This window comes from Oncorhynchus keta, chromosome 7 (assembly GCF_023373465.1).
Source record: "Oncorhynchus keta strain PuntledgeMale-10-30-2019 chromosome 7, Oket_V2, whole genome shotgun sequence".
NCBI lineage: Eukaryota > Metazoa > Chordata > Actinopteri > Salmoniformes > Salmonidae > Oncorhynchus > Oncorhynchus keta.
Genome location: NC_068427.1, coordinates 32442053 through 32462599, shown reverse-complemented (window position 1 = coordinate 32462599; position 20547 = coordinate 32442053). Strand labels below are relative to the sequence as shown.

Genomic DNA, 20547 nt, shown 5'->3' with positions numbered 1-20547 from the left:
GTGGGTGTGAAACAGTGGTGTTGTGCTCCTAGACAAGGCTCATCATATCATTGTCAACAGTGTCAATCTCATTGCTTCCAATACACTGAGAATGATTACAACCACAGCTACAGGAGAGAACAGGTGGAGGGCTGAGGAGGATATACAGAGCTGTGTCCCATAAGGCGCTCGTAAAAAGTAGTGCACTATATAGGGCAGGCCTGGGCAATTCCAGTCCTCGGGCCCTAACTGGTGTCACACTTTTGCCCCAGCCCCAGCTAACACACCTGACTCCAACAATCAACTAATCATGATCTTCAGTTAAAAATGCAGTTAGTTTAAATCAGGTGTGTTTGTTAGGGATGGGGGAAAAGTGTTACCCCAGAGGACTGGAATTGCCCAGGCCTGATATAGGGAATAGGGTTCCATTTGGGATCCAGACTGTTTTTCAGTATCCTATAGATCACCTTCACACTGAGATGGAGGCTCTATAAATCATACCAGACAGAATGGGACTAATTACAGTCTGCACCCTATTCCCTATATAGTGCACTGAAAGAAAACGCTAAAAAGCATTTGAAAGATTTAAAATATCATTTTCACCCAGGTCTGCCAGTCAAAGCCATCTCATCTCACTGCACAGCCGCAGCAGTCAAACAAACAGGGACAGGGATAGGGACAGGGATAGGGACAGGGGCAGGGACAGGGATCACATATGCCTATCCTATCCTAAGAGTTAGCACAGTAGCAAAGTGTGCAGAAATAATAGCTGTTGACTTTATTATAGATGGCGAATAAAGCCCCAATCCTGAGTTAGTGTTTCATCCCAACGACAGCCCCACACCACTTGATTTGGAATTGAGGAATTGTGCTGGGGATAATAGGAGTTATAGATAAGAGTGTCAGTCCATGAGATTGGCATGATAGTTTGCAACTGAATAAAGCCCATCCATTTTGTTACAGTGAATACAACCATTCCCTCTCTCTGTCTCTTTCTGCCCCCCACACACACACACCTTTCATTGCCCCACCCACTCAATAAAATATCTCTGTACTCCATTGGTGTCGTCAATAAGCAACCATGACAAAACAATGTGCTCCTCCTCAACCTGTCTGCCAAGAGTGATGGTTGGTAGCTGGGCAGGCAGGTGGTAGAACAACACGCTCAGAACATGCCAGGTCACCAGGCCACAGATAGATCAGGCCCTAATCAGTCTGTCAATGCAAAATACACACCACACACACAGGCATGCACAAGCACACATACACATAAAAACACACGCACACACATACACGCACCCACATATACTGCATAAAACGTATATAAAAAATGGTTGTGACTTGATATTTGGTATGTTATTTTGGTATTTTATTAGGATCCCCATTAGCTGTTGCAAAAGAAGAAGCTACTCTTCCTGGGGTCCACACAAAACATGAAACAGAATACAGAATTACATAATACAGAACATGAATAGACAAGAACAGCTCAAGGACAGAACTAAATAACTTTTTTCCCATTCTATCCTGCAATAAATCTTGTATAGAAAATTATCTGTCAATGTCAGACAAGGTTAAAAAAAAGTGAATACAGCTATTGGTGATTGCTGCAGTCTCATCCACTTATTCTAACATTTTCAAACAGCATTCTGGGCACTGTAGGCAAAACAGTTCTTCCATTGAAACAAAACACATAGTCTAACAGACAACAAAACACGTAGCCTAACAGACAACAAAACACATAGCCTAACAGACAACAAAACACATAGCCTATGTGTTTTGTTGTCTGTTAGGCTAACAGACAACAAAACACATGACCTCCCGTCAGAAAAATAGATTTGTATAAAGGAATGCAGCCCATTGATTGACAGCATTATCACTAGGCTACACAAAGCCAAACCGTTAGCCTATCAGTCTTCGCAGACAGTCTTCTATCTCACGCATTGCCTACAATCAAGGTGGACTGACCTGCGCCAAACGATCATTGTAGCTGTATAACCTAAAACCTAATAATTAGATGGAGAGATATATTTGTATTTGATTTCCTTCTTTTTTTGAATAAATGCATGTCCTATTTAGCCACCAAGGAAATTATATACTTGACACGAAGCCATCGATATATTTCCTCACAGGTGGCAGATGTGCAAGAGTCGAGACAAATGTCAGAAATAACCTCTACTGATGTATTAATAGCACGTGCATTACAGGTCCGCAGAATATAAACTATGCACTACGATGCTCAGTTGACATAACTTGGTCGCATATCACAGAGCCGACAAGCGCACTTTCAAAATCTAATGACAAAGAATAAAGAAACGATTTTATTGCAATCTAAAACTTCCAGATAACTTTTACTTAAGAAAATAGCTTCCAAAACTAGACTAATCTTAGCGTAAATTAAAGGAAAATGCCCCTTGTATATTATTTTAGTGAAAAGTGATGAAATAAAATGGACTGGCTGCAGTATTAGTGGAAATAGAAATATGAAACTTCCCATTGACTATTTACCTTGCACATTTTCGCTGTAAAGTACAAGGAAATCCGATCGAATGCATTTCATAATCAATCACGTCTTGCAGTTTATTGACTTACCTGTGGTTAGGCTTGGGTGTCAGAAAAGTAAAACGGTCTCCGTTCTGTTCTTTCAGCTTGCCGGCCGGTTATTCCAAATGCTTTCTCCACTGACTAGCGCTCCAAATATTTGACAGCGAGGAGCTGAGTAGTATTCTGCCAGCAGCACAAACAATGACGTTACTTTCATATGGTAATAAGGAAACTTTCAAAATAAAAGCCTGCATGTCAAAACATTGCAATATGGATACTCATTCAAATGATATTGAATTTGACTATATGGCCACTTTTATTATGCCAACAAGAAAATACAATAACAAATTTATGAAAACAAATCTAAATATGTTTAAAAAATAATTAAGACCAATAATGAACAAACACAAGGTATGTACTGGTATGTTGTGAATATTGGGCTGTAGAGATAACTTTTGTACTTGTATCAGCTAAAGTGGGGTGGAAAATATTCAGTAGGGTCTCTACTAACCAAATATGTTTAGTTTTGGAGGGGTACTGTATCGTACATACCCAGCAGCACTTAGTTCTCCACCCCTTCCATAGCCTCCAATGCAATACACTGTAATAGACTGTACATGGGATGCTAATTGGCTTACAGAGAGAAACATGTTCTACCTGTCTCAGTGGGGGTGGGAAATACTCAGTATGGCCTCTGCTAACCAAATATGGTTAGTTTTGGAGGGGGACGGTGTTATAGATATGTATTTAGTCTTGCATTTTATATTAATACCAAAACAATACATCCATGTACTGTTGTTGTCTTGCATATGAGTTGTTTTGCTTACCCTGTTTGCTTCCAGTGTGAAATAAAATGTAAACAAATTCAGACACAATGTAAACCATGATGAACTGGCCTATATGAACCTAATGGTGATGGTAATGGATGCACCTTTACACATTTAAATCAGCCCAAGGACTGCCTTGACATGTGCCAAAAAATCTGGTCAATCACGTCGCCAGTCAAATATAATATAATTGAGATATCATCCTAGTAAAATCATGTTGCTATGGGTTTATATCACCCTAATTATGCAGAGCCTTCCAACAATTTTCCTAAACCGGCCTAGGACGCAATAAATCCGAAAGGTTGGCCTCCTGAACTTGGGTTTTGGACTGATTCGTGGATCATAGCCCATCTCTCCAAATTGTAATTTGTGAGAAAATACAAGTGATTATTAGAAACGTCACTGTTTAGCATTCAACTTCCACACATAAAAGGCACTCTTGACATTCTTTTCAAGCAAATATTACAAAGGGAGAAGCACCACACACATGCAGTAAATGTGTAGCAATCAATCAATCACATTTATTTATAAAGCCCTTTTTACATCAGCAGATGTCACAAAGTGCTTATACAGAAACCCGGCCTAAAACCCCAAACAGCAAACAATGCAGTTGTAGAATCAGCAGTACTTAGTAGACAAAGAATTCGGACCAACACTACAGATATTTTTATACTTTATGATTCTCATGTAAGGTTATCACTGTAATACGAAACCCTGTATCTCTATCTCGCTTTATTGATCTTCCAGCACTTAGCAAAGAGAAGTTGATCTACAGATTGAATAATCAGTAATCTGTCATTCAGAGGTAACCACCAAAAAAGTACACTACTGGGCACAGTTTATATTTGACTCTCTTAAGATTATCTCTATGGAGATTATCTCTATAGAATCTACAAACATTGAGGACACAGCAACAGCTATATTTTTATGAATTATGCAATGAGGGAGGGCCTTTACAGAATCTCTGATATAACTGCTTGACGAACATTTCATTACAAAATTATGGTCATTAATATGGAGTTGGTGCCCCCTTTGCTGCTATAACAGCCTCCACTCTTCTGGGAAGGCTCTTCACTAGATATTGGAACATTGCTGCGGGGACTCCACTCAGCCACAAGAGCATTAGTGAGGTCGGGCATTGATGTTGGGCAATTAGTCCTGGCTCACAGTCTGCGTTCCAATTCATCCCAAAGGTGTTCGATGGAGTTGAGGTCAGGGCTCTGTGCAGGCCAGTCAAGTTCTTTCACACCGATCTCGACAAACCATTTCTGTATAGAATCTGTACAGAATCGTCTAGAATGTCATTGTATGCTGTAGAGTTAAGATTTCCCTTCACTGGAACTAAGGGGCCTAGCACGAACCATGAAAAACAGCCCTAGACCATTATTCATTATCCACCAAACTTTACAGTTGGTACTATGCATTGGGGCAGGTAGCGTTCTTCTGGCATCCTCCAAACCCAGATTCGTCTGTCGGACTGCCAGATGGTGAAGCTTGATTCATCACTCCAGTGAACGCGTTTCCACTGCTCCATAGTCCAATGGCAGCAAGCTTTACACCACTCCAGCCGAAGCTTGGCATTACACATGGTGATTTTAGGCTTGTGTGAGGCTGCTCGGCCATGGAAACCGATTTCAGGAAGGTCCCGACGAACAGTTATTGTGCTGATGTTGCTTCCAGAGACAGTTTGGAAATCGGTAGTGAGTGTTGTAACCAAGGACAGTCCCATTCTGTGAGGTTGTGTGGCCTACCACTTCACAGCTGAGTCGTTGTTGCTCCTAGACGTTTCCAATTTACAGTAAGACCACTTACAGTTGACCGGGGCAGCTCTAGCAGGGCAGAAATTTGACAAACTGACTTGTTGGAAAGGTGGCATCCTATGAAGGAGCCACGTTTAAAGTCACTGAGCTCTTCAGTAAGGCCATTCTAATGCCAATGTTTGTCTATGGAGATTGCATGGTTTTGTGTTCGATTTTATTCACCTGTCAGCAACAGGTGTGGCCGAAATAGTCAAATCCACTAATTTGAAGTGGTGTCCACATACCTTTATATACATATCAGTGAGCAAGTATAGTCCTGTAAGTCAGATTCAGGTATTGATGTTATTCCAACACGTAACTATCTACCTAATCATCTTGAGAGTAAAGCCTTTCCTGTTCTGAAATTTCTGAAGAAAACATCCGCTTTCAAAGAATGTCACAAAAGATTACTTAAAGCAAACAGTCCAAATCAGCAATTCAACAACTTCATTTCACAGTTGGATGCAGTGAAAACAGGATAGACTACACGAACCATTGCTTCAACAGAGGCTTCATAACAGCGATATGTGTGACATTAAATAATATTTTGTGAAGGAAATGCCAACTTCAACTTTCTTAGCCAATGATCTCCTCTTCCACATTTATGCTCTCAAAATTGCAGTCAGTTCAAGAAAGCCATGTATAGCCAGGGTAAAAAAAGACGAGTTGAACCAAGTCATATTTCAGAAAGAGGCATCAAGGAACTACTTTCACTGCAAGCATCCCAAGATAACAAGATTTGTAAAACATGTAATACTGCTAATACATTTTAGTAGTCAAGCTTTAATGTCATCCTGCTCCAAATACATTATTTGTGAAGGTAAGCAGGTCAGCAGAGAACTGGTTAGAGCTTAAATCTATCCTGCATATACACTACCGTTCAAAAGTTTGGGGTCATTTAGAAATGTCCTTGTTTTTGAAAGAAAAGCACATTTTCCGTCCATTAAAATAACATAAAATTAATCATAATTACAATGTAGACATTGTTAATGTTGTAAATTACTATTGTAGCTGGAAATGTCCGATTTTTATGTAATATCTACATAGGCGCACAGAGGCCCGTTATCAGCAACCATCACTCTTGTGTTCCGAGGGGCCAGCATCCCAGAGTCGCCTCTTCACTGTTGACGTTGAGACTGGTGTTTTGCGGGTACTATTTCATGAAGATGCCAGTTGAGGGCTTGTGAGGCGTCTGTTTCTCAAACTAGACACTCTAATGTACTTGTCCTCTTGCTCAGTTGTGCACCGGGTCCTCCCACTCGTCTTTCTATGCTGGTTTGAGACAGTTTGTACTGTTCTGTGAAGGGAGTAGTACACAGCGTTGTACGAGATCTTCAGTATCTTGGCAATTTCAATCATGGAATCGCCTTCAATTCTCAGAACAAGTTTCAGAAGAAAGTCCTTTGTTTCTGACCATTTTGAACCTGTAATTAAACCCACAAGTGCTGATGCTCCAGATACTCAACTAGTATAAAGAAGGTCAGTTTCATTGCTTCTTTAATCAGAACAACAGTTTTCAGTCGTGCTAGCATAATTGCAAAAAAAGTTTTTCTAATGATCAATTAGCCTTTTAAAATGATAAACTTGGATTAGCTAACACAACGTGCCATTGAAACACAGGAGTGATGGTTGCTGATAATGGGCCTCTGTACACCTATGTAGACATGCCATAAAAAAATCTCACATTTCCAGCTACAATAGTCATTAATAACATTAACAATGTCTACACTGTATTTCTGATCAATTTATGTTACACAAAAAGTATTTCAAAAACAAGGACATTTCTAAGTGACCCCAACATTTTGAACAGTAGGTTATATCATACACTTCTTTGAATAATCTAGTATTATAACATTTTCAGATAATTACCCATTTGTGAAATTGTACACACTACATGGCAAGCTCTAGTATATTGACTGCACTCAAGTAGCAATATCAAGTTAGAGTAGGTCCAAGAATTCCTGAAGCAAGCTGTGTTCTATTTGGTATCATATGAAAAGAAACACATTGAAAAAGTACTAAATGTTCTTCAGAAAGATAAAAGTAATCTGTACTCTGACAAATGCACAAAGAATGACTCTTCTGTGTCTAAACGTCTAATTCCAACAAATTTACAAAAGATGATTATAATATATTAAACAATGTCAACAAGTGGTTCAATGACCGAATAATTGACGAGTACAATAATATTTTGAAGTCCCATCTGAAGGAAACATTGCTGCTAATGTCCCCTGGGTCTTTTGCGAGTCAGAGATGACAGAGTCTGTTTTGTATAAGCAAACAAGTTATGCCAAATGTGCCTGGAACGGTGCACAATTTGTGGCGTTTTCAGCATGTGATAGTGCCTGTGAACTTAAATTCACATTGGACAGTTATAGCAATAGATGTGCAACTTATAGTTAGTAGCAGTAATTGCATTACATTAAATCTAAAAAATTATGGATTCCTTAAGCCAGAATGAAAAACAATTAAAGGATACACTACAGTATCTGGTAATGCATGGATTTTTGGTGGATTTGACACCCAACTATACATTCTTTCATCGGTGCTCCCATTTTAGAAAACAGTCAGACGGTAGTAGTTGTGATGTTTGTGTACTTATTCTCTAAAGCAGTGTGAATACTCTAGGGCAATGTGAATACACTTTGTCACAATGGCATGCAAGAGTATGTTTTATATCAATTATCAGTGAAAATTATTATGTCATACATTTTAAACTCGACAGAAAATGCCTTTACTGACCTTGATAGATAATCAACACCTCTATGTATTATGTATTATCTTACAATCTTGCCTCTGTTTTGGGGTTTGAAACCATGGTTAATAGGCCTTTAACAACATGTACTGGTAACCTGGTAGCCTTGTAGTCTCTTGTAATACATTTTAAACTCTACAGAAAAAAACATTGCTGACCTTGATTGATAATCATGACAATATAGCTGGTAAATAATCTTGTTAATCTTAAATCCTAATACCCTGGTTAATATTACACTTAACTTGTGCATACATTTGTTTTCATTTCAATAAAAGAGTTTGACTTTTGTGTTTATTTTTTAAAAATTGTTGATGAGTGTCTATTGATTACAGGAACATGGATAGTACCAGGTCATTTAAAGCTGTGTTGATGGATGTGTACTAGACTCCCCCTACAAAACTACACATATTTGGTTAGTAGAGACCCTGCTGATTATTTCCCACTCCACTTTAGCTGAGAGAAGTAAAAAAGTTCTCTACAAGCCAATAAGTATCCCATGTAGTGTATTGCACTGCAGTGAAAGGAGTGGGTGGAGTATGGAGTCACTAGTACTCTGTACCAAACCCTTTGCCCAGCACAAGGGACCCATTTACTTTTAGCAGATTCTGAGTAATTCCCCCATAACCTATATTTGTATTTTATTGCGAGTGTATTTCTCTAAGTATACATTTTACGTGTGAAAAAAAGTATGCACTGTAAATTACAATGGATTGAACCTTTATTTAACTAGGTAAATTCATTAAGAACAAATTCTTATTTACAATGATGGCCTACCCCGGCCAAACCCAGACGACACTGGGCCAATTGTGAGCCGCCCTATGGGCCTACCAATCACGGCCTGATGTGATACAGCCTGGATTTGAACCAGAGACTGTAGTGACGCCTTTTACACTGAGATGCAGTGCCTTAGACCGCTGCGCCACTCGGGAGCACTTAGATAAGAGTGTCTGCTAAATGACTAACATGTAAATGCAGTATAACCCTCTTTTTTTGTAATATAGCCTACTAACAATAGTTTTCAACATATCAGTATTTGTGTAAACAATCAAAATAAATGCTGGTATAAATAATACAATATAAAATATGTGAAATGATCAATTTCTGTGTTTACAATTCTGTGAAAAGCAGTTGTACTGCACTACTAAAAAATATATATATATATTCCCAAAATGTAGCATGTCTTTGCAGGGGTACTCTTTTTTCCCATTTTTTAATACTCTATCATGCTGCCAACATAATACACTGCTGCTAGGAGAACTGTAATACACTTCAGTGTTCTAGCTCTGCAGCCCAGAAAACAGCCACGCATGCTCATCCCTGGGCCTTTAGGGGCAATAACAGCACTACCTGAGCCTGTGCACAAGGCTATGCCCTACATAACACTGCTCTCAAAGTCTGCTTGAGTCTCGCTGCTTTTTATTTAGAAAATGAATAAAGTTTGACATTACCTGCTGGGGCTTACTATAATAAACATGTGTAAATGCAGTTGTAGGCTAAACTATATTTTAATACTCAGAGGATAAAATCAACATAAACAATCTCTTGGGAGATGACACTTAATTGTATGCCATAGCGTTGGTCATCCTGTAAACCTACTATTTTAGAAGTTAAATGCAGGGTTCAGAACACCACCCACACAGAGAAGTCCTCCTCCTCTCCTCTCCTAAACTTCCTGTGGTCAGTTGGCAAGGGAGATTATACACCTCTTCTTTCTCTGGATTAAAAAGCATTCATGAGTAAAGCCACATGAAAATGCACACACTTAGTAACTGTTCCGGGGAAATAGACCACTTACATCCACAAATGCATCCCTAGTAGGCGACCTACAATATAGCTTAGAGACATCATTCGAACACCACCTACTCAGCATGTTTAAGGATGGAATAAATATTCAAGACTAAAAGCACATGAAATTGCACTCTTACTAACTGTTCTAGTATGATAGTTGCATGCATCCATCCTCAAATCGATCCCTTCCCTACCTACAGTACAGAGAAAAACATTCTTCAGCGCAACAACAGCAAATGTACATGAAATTGCACACTGCTCCAGTAAAATAGTTAATTGGGCTACATTCATCCACACATCCCTAGTCCTACCTACTGTAGCCTACTGTAGAGGCATTCTTCAGTCAGGCACCTTTTTAGCACAGGAGAGGCAGGGAATGTAAATCTGTCCTATGTATGGCCAAGGGGCAATCATCATACTAATGTTATGCTTGATGTATAGTCTCATTATCAGTGTAATGGCTGCCTGCCTGTTTCCTGTTGCCTGGCTGCCTGCTTCATGGCTGCATTATATCTGCAAACTGGCTTCTTGATACCTGCTACCAGAATCCTGGCTGTCTGCTAACTGGCTGCTACCGCCTGGAGTGGAAGGGTGATCTGTGGAGCTCCACAGAGAAGAGTCCCGTGAGTCAAGGGATGTGTCCCAAATGGCACGCTATTCCCGATGTAGTGCACTACTTTTGAGCAGAGCCCTATGGGCCCTGGTCAAAATTGGTGCCCTATATAGTGAATAGATTGCCATTGAGGACCGAACCAAGGAGGTTATGAGGTACTGAAATTCTCCAGACACATAAGTTATCAATGTTTGGAAGTAGCACTACCTCTGTGCCTCTCTCTCTATGTACCCCCCTCTGAATAAGTGCATTACCAATTTACAGCTGCTCACCAATTCACTATATATCTACTCTCTGTGCTGTGAGACTGGCAGTAAAGGTTATATATCATATAACTATTGCATATAGGTCATCACATGTATCCCCCCCCCCCTTTAAGATTTAGATGCACTATTGTAAAGTGACTGTTCTACTGGATGTCATAAGGTGAATGCACCAATTTGTAAGTCGCTCTGGATAAGAGCGTCTGCTAAATTACTTAAATGTAAATGTATCCTTTAGGACACACTGTAAATACTTACATATTCTGAAGGGTTAAGAGACTGTTCTGTTTCTCTGAGTTGAGCAGTCTCATCCCAGGGCAACTGGTAATGGAAAAGCTTGGCTCTACCTCAATTAGTATTTCCACCATTCCTCAACTCCCATCTCCTTGCTCCCTTCAAAACCTTACTGGAGGAGAAGGTCTCTCCCATCAGACCTTCTTATCCAATGCATTCTGAGGCAGCGAGGAGGATGGATGCAAGGAAATTGAGGAAAGATTAACTGAGAAAGTGCTAAGGACTCTTTCTAGATAACCCTTTGAGAATCTACCAGGCATTATATTCCTCCCTTCATTGTTCTCTAAGAATTCTCAACCATTTGTATGACAGTTGAAATGAACCAGTACTCTTCTCTTGGAATCCAATAGTTGAAAAGGAAAAAACTGAGCAGGAAAAAATACAAAACCCCCTGAAATATCACATGCAGACCCTTAACTCAGTACTTTGCCACACCTGTATTTGGGGAATTTATCCCATTCTTCTCTGCAGGTTGGATGGGGAGCACCACAGTAATTTTCAGGTCTCTCCAGAGATGTTTGATCGGGTTCAAGTCTGGGCTATGGCTGGGCCACTTAAGGACATTCAGAGACATGTCCCAAACCCATTCCTACCTTATCCTGGCTGTGTGCTTAGGGTCGTTGTCCTGTTGGAAGGTGAACCTTTGCCCTAGTCTGAGGTCCTGAGTGGTCTGGAGCAGGTTTCATCAAGGAGCTCTCTCTGCTCCGTTCATCTGTCCCACGATCCTGACTAGTCTACCAATCCCTGCCACTAAAAAAACAGATGGTGCCAGGTTTCCTCCAGACAAACACTTGGCATTCAGGCCAAAGAGTTCAATCTTGGTTTCATCAGATCAGAGAATCTTGTTTCTCATGGTCTGAGAGTCCTTAAGGTACTTTTTGGAAAGCGCAAAGTGGGCTGTCATGTGCCTTTTACAGAGGAGTGGCTTCTGTCTGGCCTGATTGGTGGAGTGCTGCAGAGATAGTTGTCCTTCTCCCTGTTGTCACCTCCCTGACCAAGGCCCTTCTCCCCCGATTGCATAGTTTGGCCAGGCTGCCAGCTATAGGAAGAATCTTGGTGGTTCCAAACTTATTCCATTTAAGAACGATGGAGGTCATTGTGTTCTTGGGAACCTACAATGCAGCAGACATTTTTTGGTACCCTTCCCCAGATATGTGCTTTGACACAATCCTGTCTAGGCACTCTAAGGACAGTTCCTTCGACCTCATAGCTTGGTTTTTGCTCTGACATGCACTGTTAACTGTGCCTTTCCAAATCATGTCCAATCAATTGAATTTACCACAGGTGGACTCCAATCAAGTTGTTGAAACATCAAGGATGATCAACAGAAACAGAATGCACCTGAGCTCAATTTCGAGTCTCATAACAAAGGGTCTTAATACTTGTGTAGATTGATAAGTAACATTTTTTATTTAATCAATTTTAGAATAAGGCTTTAACGTAACAAAATGTGGACAAAGTCAAGGGGTCTGAATAGTTTCCGAATGCTCTGTATGCTGATTTTATTATTTATATTTTCCTTCAAATGTTCAGTTGCATCATAAAGCAAAGCTTGAATCAGCTTTTTTCAACTTAAAAAACAACATTTCTACCCAATTTCGTGGTATCCGATTGGTAGTTACAGTTTTGTCCCATTGCTTCAACTCCCGTATGGGAGAGGCGAAGGTCGAGAGCCGTGTGTCCTCCGAAACACAACCCAGCCAAGCCACACTGCTTCTTGACACTATGCCTGCTTACCCGGAAGCCAACCGCACCAATGAGTCGGAGGAAACACTGTGCACCTGGCGACCATACCAGCGTGCATTGCGCCTGGCCCGTCACAGGAGTCGCTAGTGCGCAATGGGACAAGAACATCCCTACCAGCTAAACCCTCCCCTAACCCGGACGACCCTGGGTCAATTGTGCGGCGCCCCATTGTTCTCCCGGTCAACCAGGATCTCTAGTGGCGCAGCTCCCACTGCGATGCAGTGCCTTAGACCACTTCGCCACTCGGGAGGCCGGCTTCCATTTACTAAAAGTTTTGCAACAGAACCGGCGTAATGAATACACCGCGATCTGCCAGAGTTCCCAACCTGGTCTCCTAGACTAGATGTAACATAGTAAACATAAAATTGGGACACTCAAAACTAGCATCATATGTCACGTTTGGTGTGGTTACATAAGACATGTACTTTAAACAAAAATGAAAGTAGGGTGGATGGGTAGGTGTATAACGGGAACCCCTATTAACCGAAAGTTTGCATATTCAAAACTCAAACAATTTTAGTGAATTTGCAACAACTTACTACTTTCTAAGCTACTTTGCAACTACTTAGCATGTTAGCTAACCCTTCCCATAACCCCTAACCTAGCTAACGTTATCAATAACAAATTGGAATTCGCAAAAACTAATGCGTTTTTCTAAATTCCTAACATATCATACAAATAAATACATACTATATGAAATGTAACATACTATTTGGAGTGTCCCCAATTTAGATTTACTATGTTATGTCCTCCATCTACAAAATGGCTTCCAACACTCTACTCAGCAAACTGGATGCAGTCTATCACAGTGCCATCCGTTTTGTCACTAAAGCACCTTATACCACCCACCACTGCGACTTGTATGCTCTAGTCGGCTGGCCCTCACTACATATTCGTCGCCAGACCCACTGGCTCCAGGTCATCTACAAGTCCATGCTAGGTAAAGCTCCGCCTTATCTCAGTTCACTGGTCACGATGGCAACACCCATCCGTAGCACGCGCTCCAGCAGGTGTATCTCACTGATCATCCCTAAAGCCAACACCTCATTTGGCCGCCTTTCGTTCCAGTACTCTGCTGCCTGTGACTGGAACGAATTGCAAAAATCGCTGAAGTTGGAGACTTTTATCTCCCTCACCAACTTCAAACATCAGCTATCCGAGCAGCTAACCGATCGCTGCAGCTGTACATAGTCTATAGGTAAATAGCTCACCCTTTTTTCACCTACCTCATTCCCATACTGTTTTTATACTGTTTTTATTTATTTACTTTTCTGCTCTTTTGCACACCAATATCTCTACCTGTACATGCCCATCTGATCATTTATCACTCCAGTGTTAATCTGCAAAATTGTATTATTCGCCTACCTCCTCATGCCTTTTGCACACATTGTATATAGACTGCCCATTTTTTTCTACTGTGTTATTGACTTGCTAATTGTTTACTCCATGTGTAACTCTGTGTTGTCTGTTCACACTGCTATGTTTTATCTTGGCCAGGTCGCAGTTGCAAATGAGAACTTGTTCTCAACTAGCCTACCTGGTTAAATAAAGGTTAAATAAAAAAAGAAATCCCAATATTGACCCAGTTTTCCTGGAACCCTGTGTAATGCATTTTGGTATGTACGCCCTTGGGGAAAATGTTGAAGGTCAAATAAGGTTGGATCCATCTGGAGATCACAATGTGAAGATCTATGTAAATTATGTAAGAAGCATGTATTCATACTGTATGCATGTTGTATGTACTGAAACTATGTGATGACAGGTTATTGAATGCATTCTTACAAGAGTGTTTAACATAAACAATGTTGGAATTGCTCAGAACTGATCCTTTGTGGGTTGATGTGTGTTAGCGATCACCTGCTGGGTGTCCAAAAATGGTGGCGATTCAACAATTTAATGAACTGAAGTTGGCAGCTGATGTTCTGTAGTCAAGAGGCAATAAGATTAGGCTTAGACAGCACCCGCTGATTTTAAGTACACTCTGCCATCCGTTGCTCTGGTGTTGCCTAGAGCAAACATGTTCAATATACTATATAATATTCAGTAATAAATCAAGTACAATTGAACAGTTGAATGATTTTTTATGTTTTGTCTATAGGTTGCCACTAATACAAAATAGGTTGATGCATCAAATACAAACTCACAAGCTTTCTTGACTTTACCAGTCTTACATTGATAACACCCAGAGAAAGAAACAATCATAGAAAAACTACTTTTGCAAGCAGATCTCTGCACTGTTATTGTTCCTATACAACCGCTGAACCATTCCGAAGAAAGATTTCATTGGGCAATATAAAATTGTAAAGGCTATGCATAAGATGCATACATTGAGAGAGACAGACAATGACAAAGAATGAGATGGATGAGTTCAAGCTGGCACATGAACAGCATGACTATCATAACTACTATGGCTCTGTTTCAATGTCTGCAGTAGCACACAACTTCAAATGATGTAAGTATGGACATTGGAAAGTAAAGCCTATTACTTTTCTCATTGGTCCGGCTATCTCTGTCTGCGCGGGGAGCTATTCCTGCTCCGTTCCTCGTTTCGCCTGGGTTCTCTGTATCTGTCAGAGTGATGGCGGTTCTCCCTGTTCTCCTTGTCCGCCCGCTCCACCCCGTTCCTGTTGGAGTCCCTGGAGGAATCCATGTCCTTCTCCTTGCGGCTGCTCCTCTCCCGTGACTTTGACCTCTCTTTTTCTCTGTCCCTGCCTCCACTGCTCACTGGTTCCTTCTCTTTCTCAGGGCTACGGTGTCTGACTCGGTCACGGTCGGCCTGGGGGGCTTGGTGTTTCCCATCGCCCCCCCCCCCATCGTCCTTGTTGTGCCTGCGGGCCTCTGGCTGTCTGTCCCCGTCCTCATAGTCTCGGTCTCTGCCAGGCCTGCCACGAGGCAGCTCCTTGTCTTTGTGCCCTCCACGGTCCGAACGGTCGGGTCTCTCGTGTGTTGGTGGCAGAGTGTCTTCTACTCGACCACGGTGGCGAGAGGCTTTGTGGCGGTCCTCAGGCCGGGGTCTCCCCCCGCCGCGCTCCGCCACCTCTTCATCGCTACTGCTGTCATCACGGCGACGGTTCTCGTGTCTCAGACTCCTATTGGGCCGTTCCTCCAGAGGTGACTTCTGAAGCGAGATCTTTTTGGAAGAAGCCTTGTCCTTGGTCTTCTTGTCTTTCATCTTGTCTTTGTCGCTCTTCTTTTTGCTCTGGCCCTTATTCTTTTTACGCCTTGAATCAGAATCTGCAAAACAGTCAATTTGTCTTAGAAACTAAATATATCCAGACTTTGAATCAAAATCTATTAAACATGGGTAAAGAGCCTAAATACATCCAGAAGCATGCACACATGCCAGTTTGCCAGCCCATAGAGGGGCACATTCTCTATGCTGTGTATAAATTTAAAAAAAAAATCACAGTCAGTTTTGCCATTCCATATGAGTGGTCCGAGCTATGCCATGTGATGGGAGTTTGAGGGGGGCTTATGTGTGTCTAAAATGGCACACAATTTACTATATAGTGCACTACTTTTAACCAGAGCCTTCTAGGGAATAGGGTGCCATTTTGGATGCAGCCTGTGTGCAGATGATGTGTGGTGATGACAGACTGTGCTTTTGGCCAGTGCCTGTAGTACCCTACTCTGCCATGTTAACATGTCACTCTGCCCTACAGAGAGCAGGCCGGGGGCAACCAACACCACACAAGTCAAACAGTCACTAAACCGCCAGAGTACAAAACTGACTGGAGGTGTGTGTGTGTGTGTGTGTGTGTGTGTGTGTGTGTGTGTGTGTGTGTGTGTGTGTGTGTGTGTGTGTGTGTGTGTGTGTGTGTGTGTGTGTGTGTGTGTGTGTGTGTGTGTGTAGAGATAGAGATACATATACACACAGGCTGAATGGTAAATAGCCGAGAAACACCTCTAGGACCTCACACAGGCTTGATGTTCAGGACAATTTACTGAGAACCAACTGAAGCTCAGAGGTATTAGACATTTCAGTGAACAGAGGTAATTTTGTCGCTAGAGGAAAGCTGAGGACAGTAGAGGACAGCTGTAGAGGACAGCTGTTTCACCAGGACAATCGCTGCTCTCTTGTTAAATTGGATATTTAAAATGGATCCCTTAAATATAAATGTTTTCTTAAATTGAAAAAGTGAATACAGACTGGTCCTTGGTTGGCAGTAGTTGCATTTCATCAGCATGGGACTGACACAAAAAGCCATCTTAAATGTCCCTGATGCCACGATGTAGCCTAAACACTCATAAGTTGCTTTGGATAAAAACCAACACTAAATGGCAAATATTATTACTATATAATGTGACATGGGGGACAGGCCTTTTCTAGGGAAATAGTGATGTGATTCAAAACAGACAAGTTTCATGTCAATAGAGCTGGCCAATTAAAATAATTTGCATGCTGAGTTAGAGGGCTAAGTACAACACTGACATTCCTCAAGGTGAGGCATGCAATGACTCATGACGCAGGCTGACACACAGAGACACACACAGACACACAAACACACACAGAGCAGGCTTGGCCACCCTCACAGCAGGGACAAGTAAAGAAGGGTACAACCATAGAAACAGAATGACTAATTGTACAGGCACCACCACCTCCCCGGACACAACACAGGCATTAGAATTAGGTTGAGGTGAAGGTTGAGGGCAGACAGTTATTAAAGGACCAGCCCTTTTCATTTGTCTAAGAAAATATTCAGACTGCTGGTTAAAAGAGAGCTGGGTTGTAAGTTGATTGCAATGATGTCCTTTCAACTAACTACCTACGCCTAAGTGTATCAATAAAAAAGCAGTGAGGGTGGCCTGGTCCCCAAGTGCTGTTTGTGCCGCCAATGACCAAAGTAGAAATAACAAACAGATCTGGGACCAGGCTATAGTAAGGGACTATCAGGGTGGTAAAGCTACTCTGTACCTGAGCTGTTGCTGGACGAGGAGTCAGTGGAGGAGTCAGAGCTGTCACTGTCGCTGCTGTCACTGTCTGAGGAAGACGAGTCAGAGGAGGAAGAGGACGAGTCGGAGTCTGATGACTCCACGTCCTGGTTCTGGGTCATGATTATCTTGGGGGCGTTCTTCAGATGCTCACGGAGCTCATCCCTATGGGTGGGAGAGTGGGTAGAGCGAGGGAGAAGGAGAGAGAATGAGAGAGAAAGGGGAAAGAGAGCAAGAGAGAGAGAGACCGAGAAAGAATAAATTATAACCTTGTTATTGTGTTACTTTTATTATTGCTTTTTATTTTAGTCTACTATCTAAATAGTCTAAATATTTTCTTCTTCTTGAACTGCACTGTTGGTTAAGGGCTTGTAAGTAAGCATTTCACGTATATACTTGATGTATTCGGCACATGTGACAAATAAAGTTTGATTTGGCAGGAGATCACAGCAGGATGGTGACGCAATACCCCAACCTGCTACATTACAATGTGTTCCTGTGTGGCTCAGCAGGTAAAGGCAGCAGCAATGCGAAGGTTGTGGGTTAACAAATCACCAACACATACATAAAACGTATACGCAATCTCATTGTGCTGTTGCTTTGGATGAAAGTGGCACGTATTATGATTATATTATTAGAATGGAGACACTTACGTAAGCCCACCCAGGCCAATGGAGGTGAAGAAATTTATGGCGAATCGGGTGTTCCTGGGGTTGTCACGAGGGAAGAGACCCTCGAAGAAGGGCTGCAACGTCCTGGAAGATACAAAAAAGCTTGGATGACAAAATCCCATGCATCAAAACGTGACAATGAAATGTATTTAAATTCAACTTAATTTATCCCCTCAGAGAATAGCAGAGCCAGATTACTAGTATCAACATCCTCAAGTGACATATTAGAAGACTAGATTGACGTACATATCCTTGAGTCGTTCATTGAGCCTGGGCAGACCCATGTAGGCACAGAGCTCCTGGAACAAGATCTTGACGAAGATTCGACTGGACGACGTGGTGGTGTCCTCACTGACTTTAATACATTCCAGCACCTGAGAGAGAAACACACAGACATGCGGTGTAACTAGATTAGTAGCTGTTGAAGGGAACTCAAATCACCAACTATGTTGCCTTAATTCCCAGCGTTAGATGAATCGATCAATAAGATTTAAAGCCATAAGATTTAAAGCCATACAAGGTTTTAGGTTAGAGATGTTGAGTTACTGTGGCCAAAATGGCCCCCTAATCCCCATGTAGTGCACTAATTTCAACCAGGGCCAATAGCGCACAGTCAAAGGAGGTGCACTATATAGAGAATAGGGTGCCATTTGGGACGCAACCCTAGAGAGCTACAATACATACACTCCACGGGACAGAGTCAGTGTAAAGGAGATGAGCAAACATCCTGGCAACGTTTCTCAGTTTATTGGTCTCTAGGCGATGGATGGTTTCATACTGCTCCATGAAGATGGCCTCAAAACTCTCCATATAGTCCTTCTTCAGCAGACAAAACCTCTGAGAAATTAACAGAGTTCACAATGTTAGTTGAGAGTAGAATATAGTTGGTCTTAACGCAGTGCTCTTGAATGCGAGACAAATTCCTGTAAAAAGCCAAATGAATGAACTGCACTGTAGTTAACTACAAGGCTTATCAACAAATGTAATTTCAAGGGTGATGAAATTCCAACTTTCAGCATGCAACATAAGTTAATGAAAATTGTCTCAGGGATAAAGGAAAATGATGAAATATATATTTTGGTTATATTTAAATTAAAGAATATATATAAATATATATTATTTGGTCTTCTTACCCCTGCTAGAAGACCAAAGAACTTCTCGTAGGTCCTCTGTTGGGCACAGCAGTCTAGAATCATGTTGCACAGCTCTTTCTGTTGGGAGAAGGCAAACACAAAAATAGCTTTAATCACTGGAACATGGACACAGAGGGGATGCTGAGACTTGGCCAAGCCAGGAAGGACTGCACCTATGGGGGATATAAAAAGACCCATCTGTTACATCCACCTGCAGCCAGCGAGAAGCCGGTCCTAAATTGGACCCTATTCTCTACATAGTATACTATTTTGACGTGGCCCAGGTGAAAGGTAGTGCACTACATAGGGAACAGGGTGCCATTTTGGACATAACCATTCGGTGTCCTATCATCCTCCAACCAATATCCCAGCCAAGCAGATTATTGATTTCAAAAGACTATATTCTCATTGAGGAGGCCAGCCTTGGGCAACCATAGGCTGCGGTGTGATCAATCTTCAAATGAACATCCTGGACAGGCCATGACCTGACAAGGGCTGGCACCAAATTACACTGGTGGTGAGGAGAGATAGGAGAATCATGTTTGTGATATGGAGGGAGGAAAAATCGATACAAATTGGACTATTTGCTCATGTAAAATCTGAATGATTCCTTGGAATCATACCAAAGAATGCCAAAGTCATGTCAGAAAATGTTTTTCCAGGGTGTGATGTAATATGGAGGACCCGGCAAGCCAGCCTATTCCTTGTAATGTAAATTCCAACAGATATAACTTCCATGTATAACTTAAAATTAAAGCAAATAGTTTGCACTCATGACTGCTGGTTTCAATAAAATGTTCAGGTAAGTTAGAAGCAAATACTTTATGAATTTATTGTTACAAATCTACTTGCAAGGTTGCTAGCCAACTAGCCTGCTAACATTAGCCCTACCAGCCTGCTAATGTTACGTTAGGCATTGATAGCAACTGGCCGACTCAGTGCTATCTTACAGCTACATCAAAGTAAATCAATGTTTTGGAAATATATAACACAATCTAACCAGTTATCAAAAAATGTTAGGTATATGCAGTTATCACATTAGCTCTTTAGCCAACTAGCTATTAGCCTAGCCAACCACCATGGTGTAGGTCGGCAAGCTAAAGCCCAACTACTGGAGACCAGCTAGAATACAACACAACTAAAACATAACCGCAGATTAAAAGAAAAGAGAGAGCAGAGACTTACAGATGGACTGGGGCCCAGCCA

The 20547-nt window shown here is 41.5% G+C and overlaps 2 protein-coding genes across 7 annotated transcripts in view; both read right to left on the bottom strand.

Moving 5' to 3' along the window:
* The window catches only part of LOC118386316 (zinc finger protein 385B-like), a 179146-nt gene extending 176490 nt beyond the window's left edge, over window positions 1–2656 (bottom strand). Inside the window, 1 exon segment of the mRNA XM_035773977.2 lies at window positions 2569–2656. The gene's annotated coding sequence lies outside the window, so the exon portion shown is untranslated.
* A 12015-nt stretch (window positions 2657–14671) lies between these two features.
* Window positions 14672–20547, bottom strand: part of cwc22 (CWC22 spliceosome associated protein homolog) — a 64319-nt gene continuing 58443 nt past the window's right edge. For all 6 annotated transcript variants that reach the window (XM_035773974.2, XM_035773971.2, XM_035773972.2 and 3 more), the window contains exons 16-21: window positions 19342–19419; window positions 18893–19045; window positions 18455–18582; window positions 18191–18292; window positions 17521–17702; window positions 14672–15839 (exon numbers count right to left, since the gene is read on the bottom strand). In XM_035773974.2, coding sequence (XP_035629867.1) covers window positions 15109–15839; window positions 17521–17702; window positions 18191–18292; window positions 18455–18582; window positions 18893–19045; window positions 19342–19419 — 1374 coding nt within the window. In that variant the 3' untranslated portion in view covers window positions 14672–15108. The remainder of the gene's footprint in view (window positions 15840–17520; window positions 17703–18190; window positions 18293–18454; window positions 18583–18892; window positions 19046–19341; window positions 19420–20547) is intronic.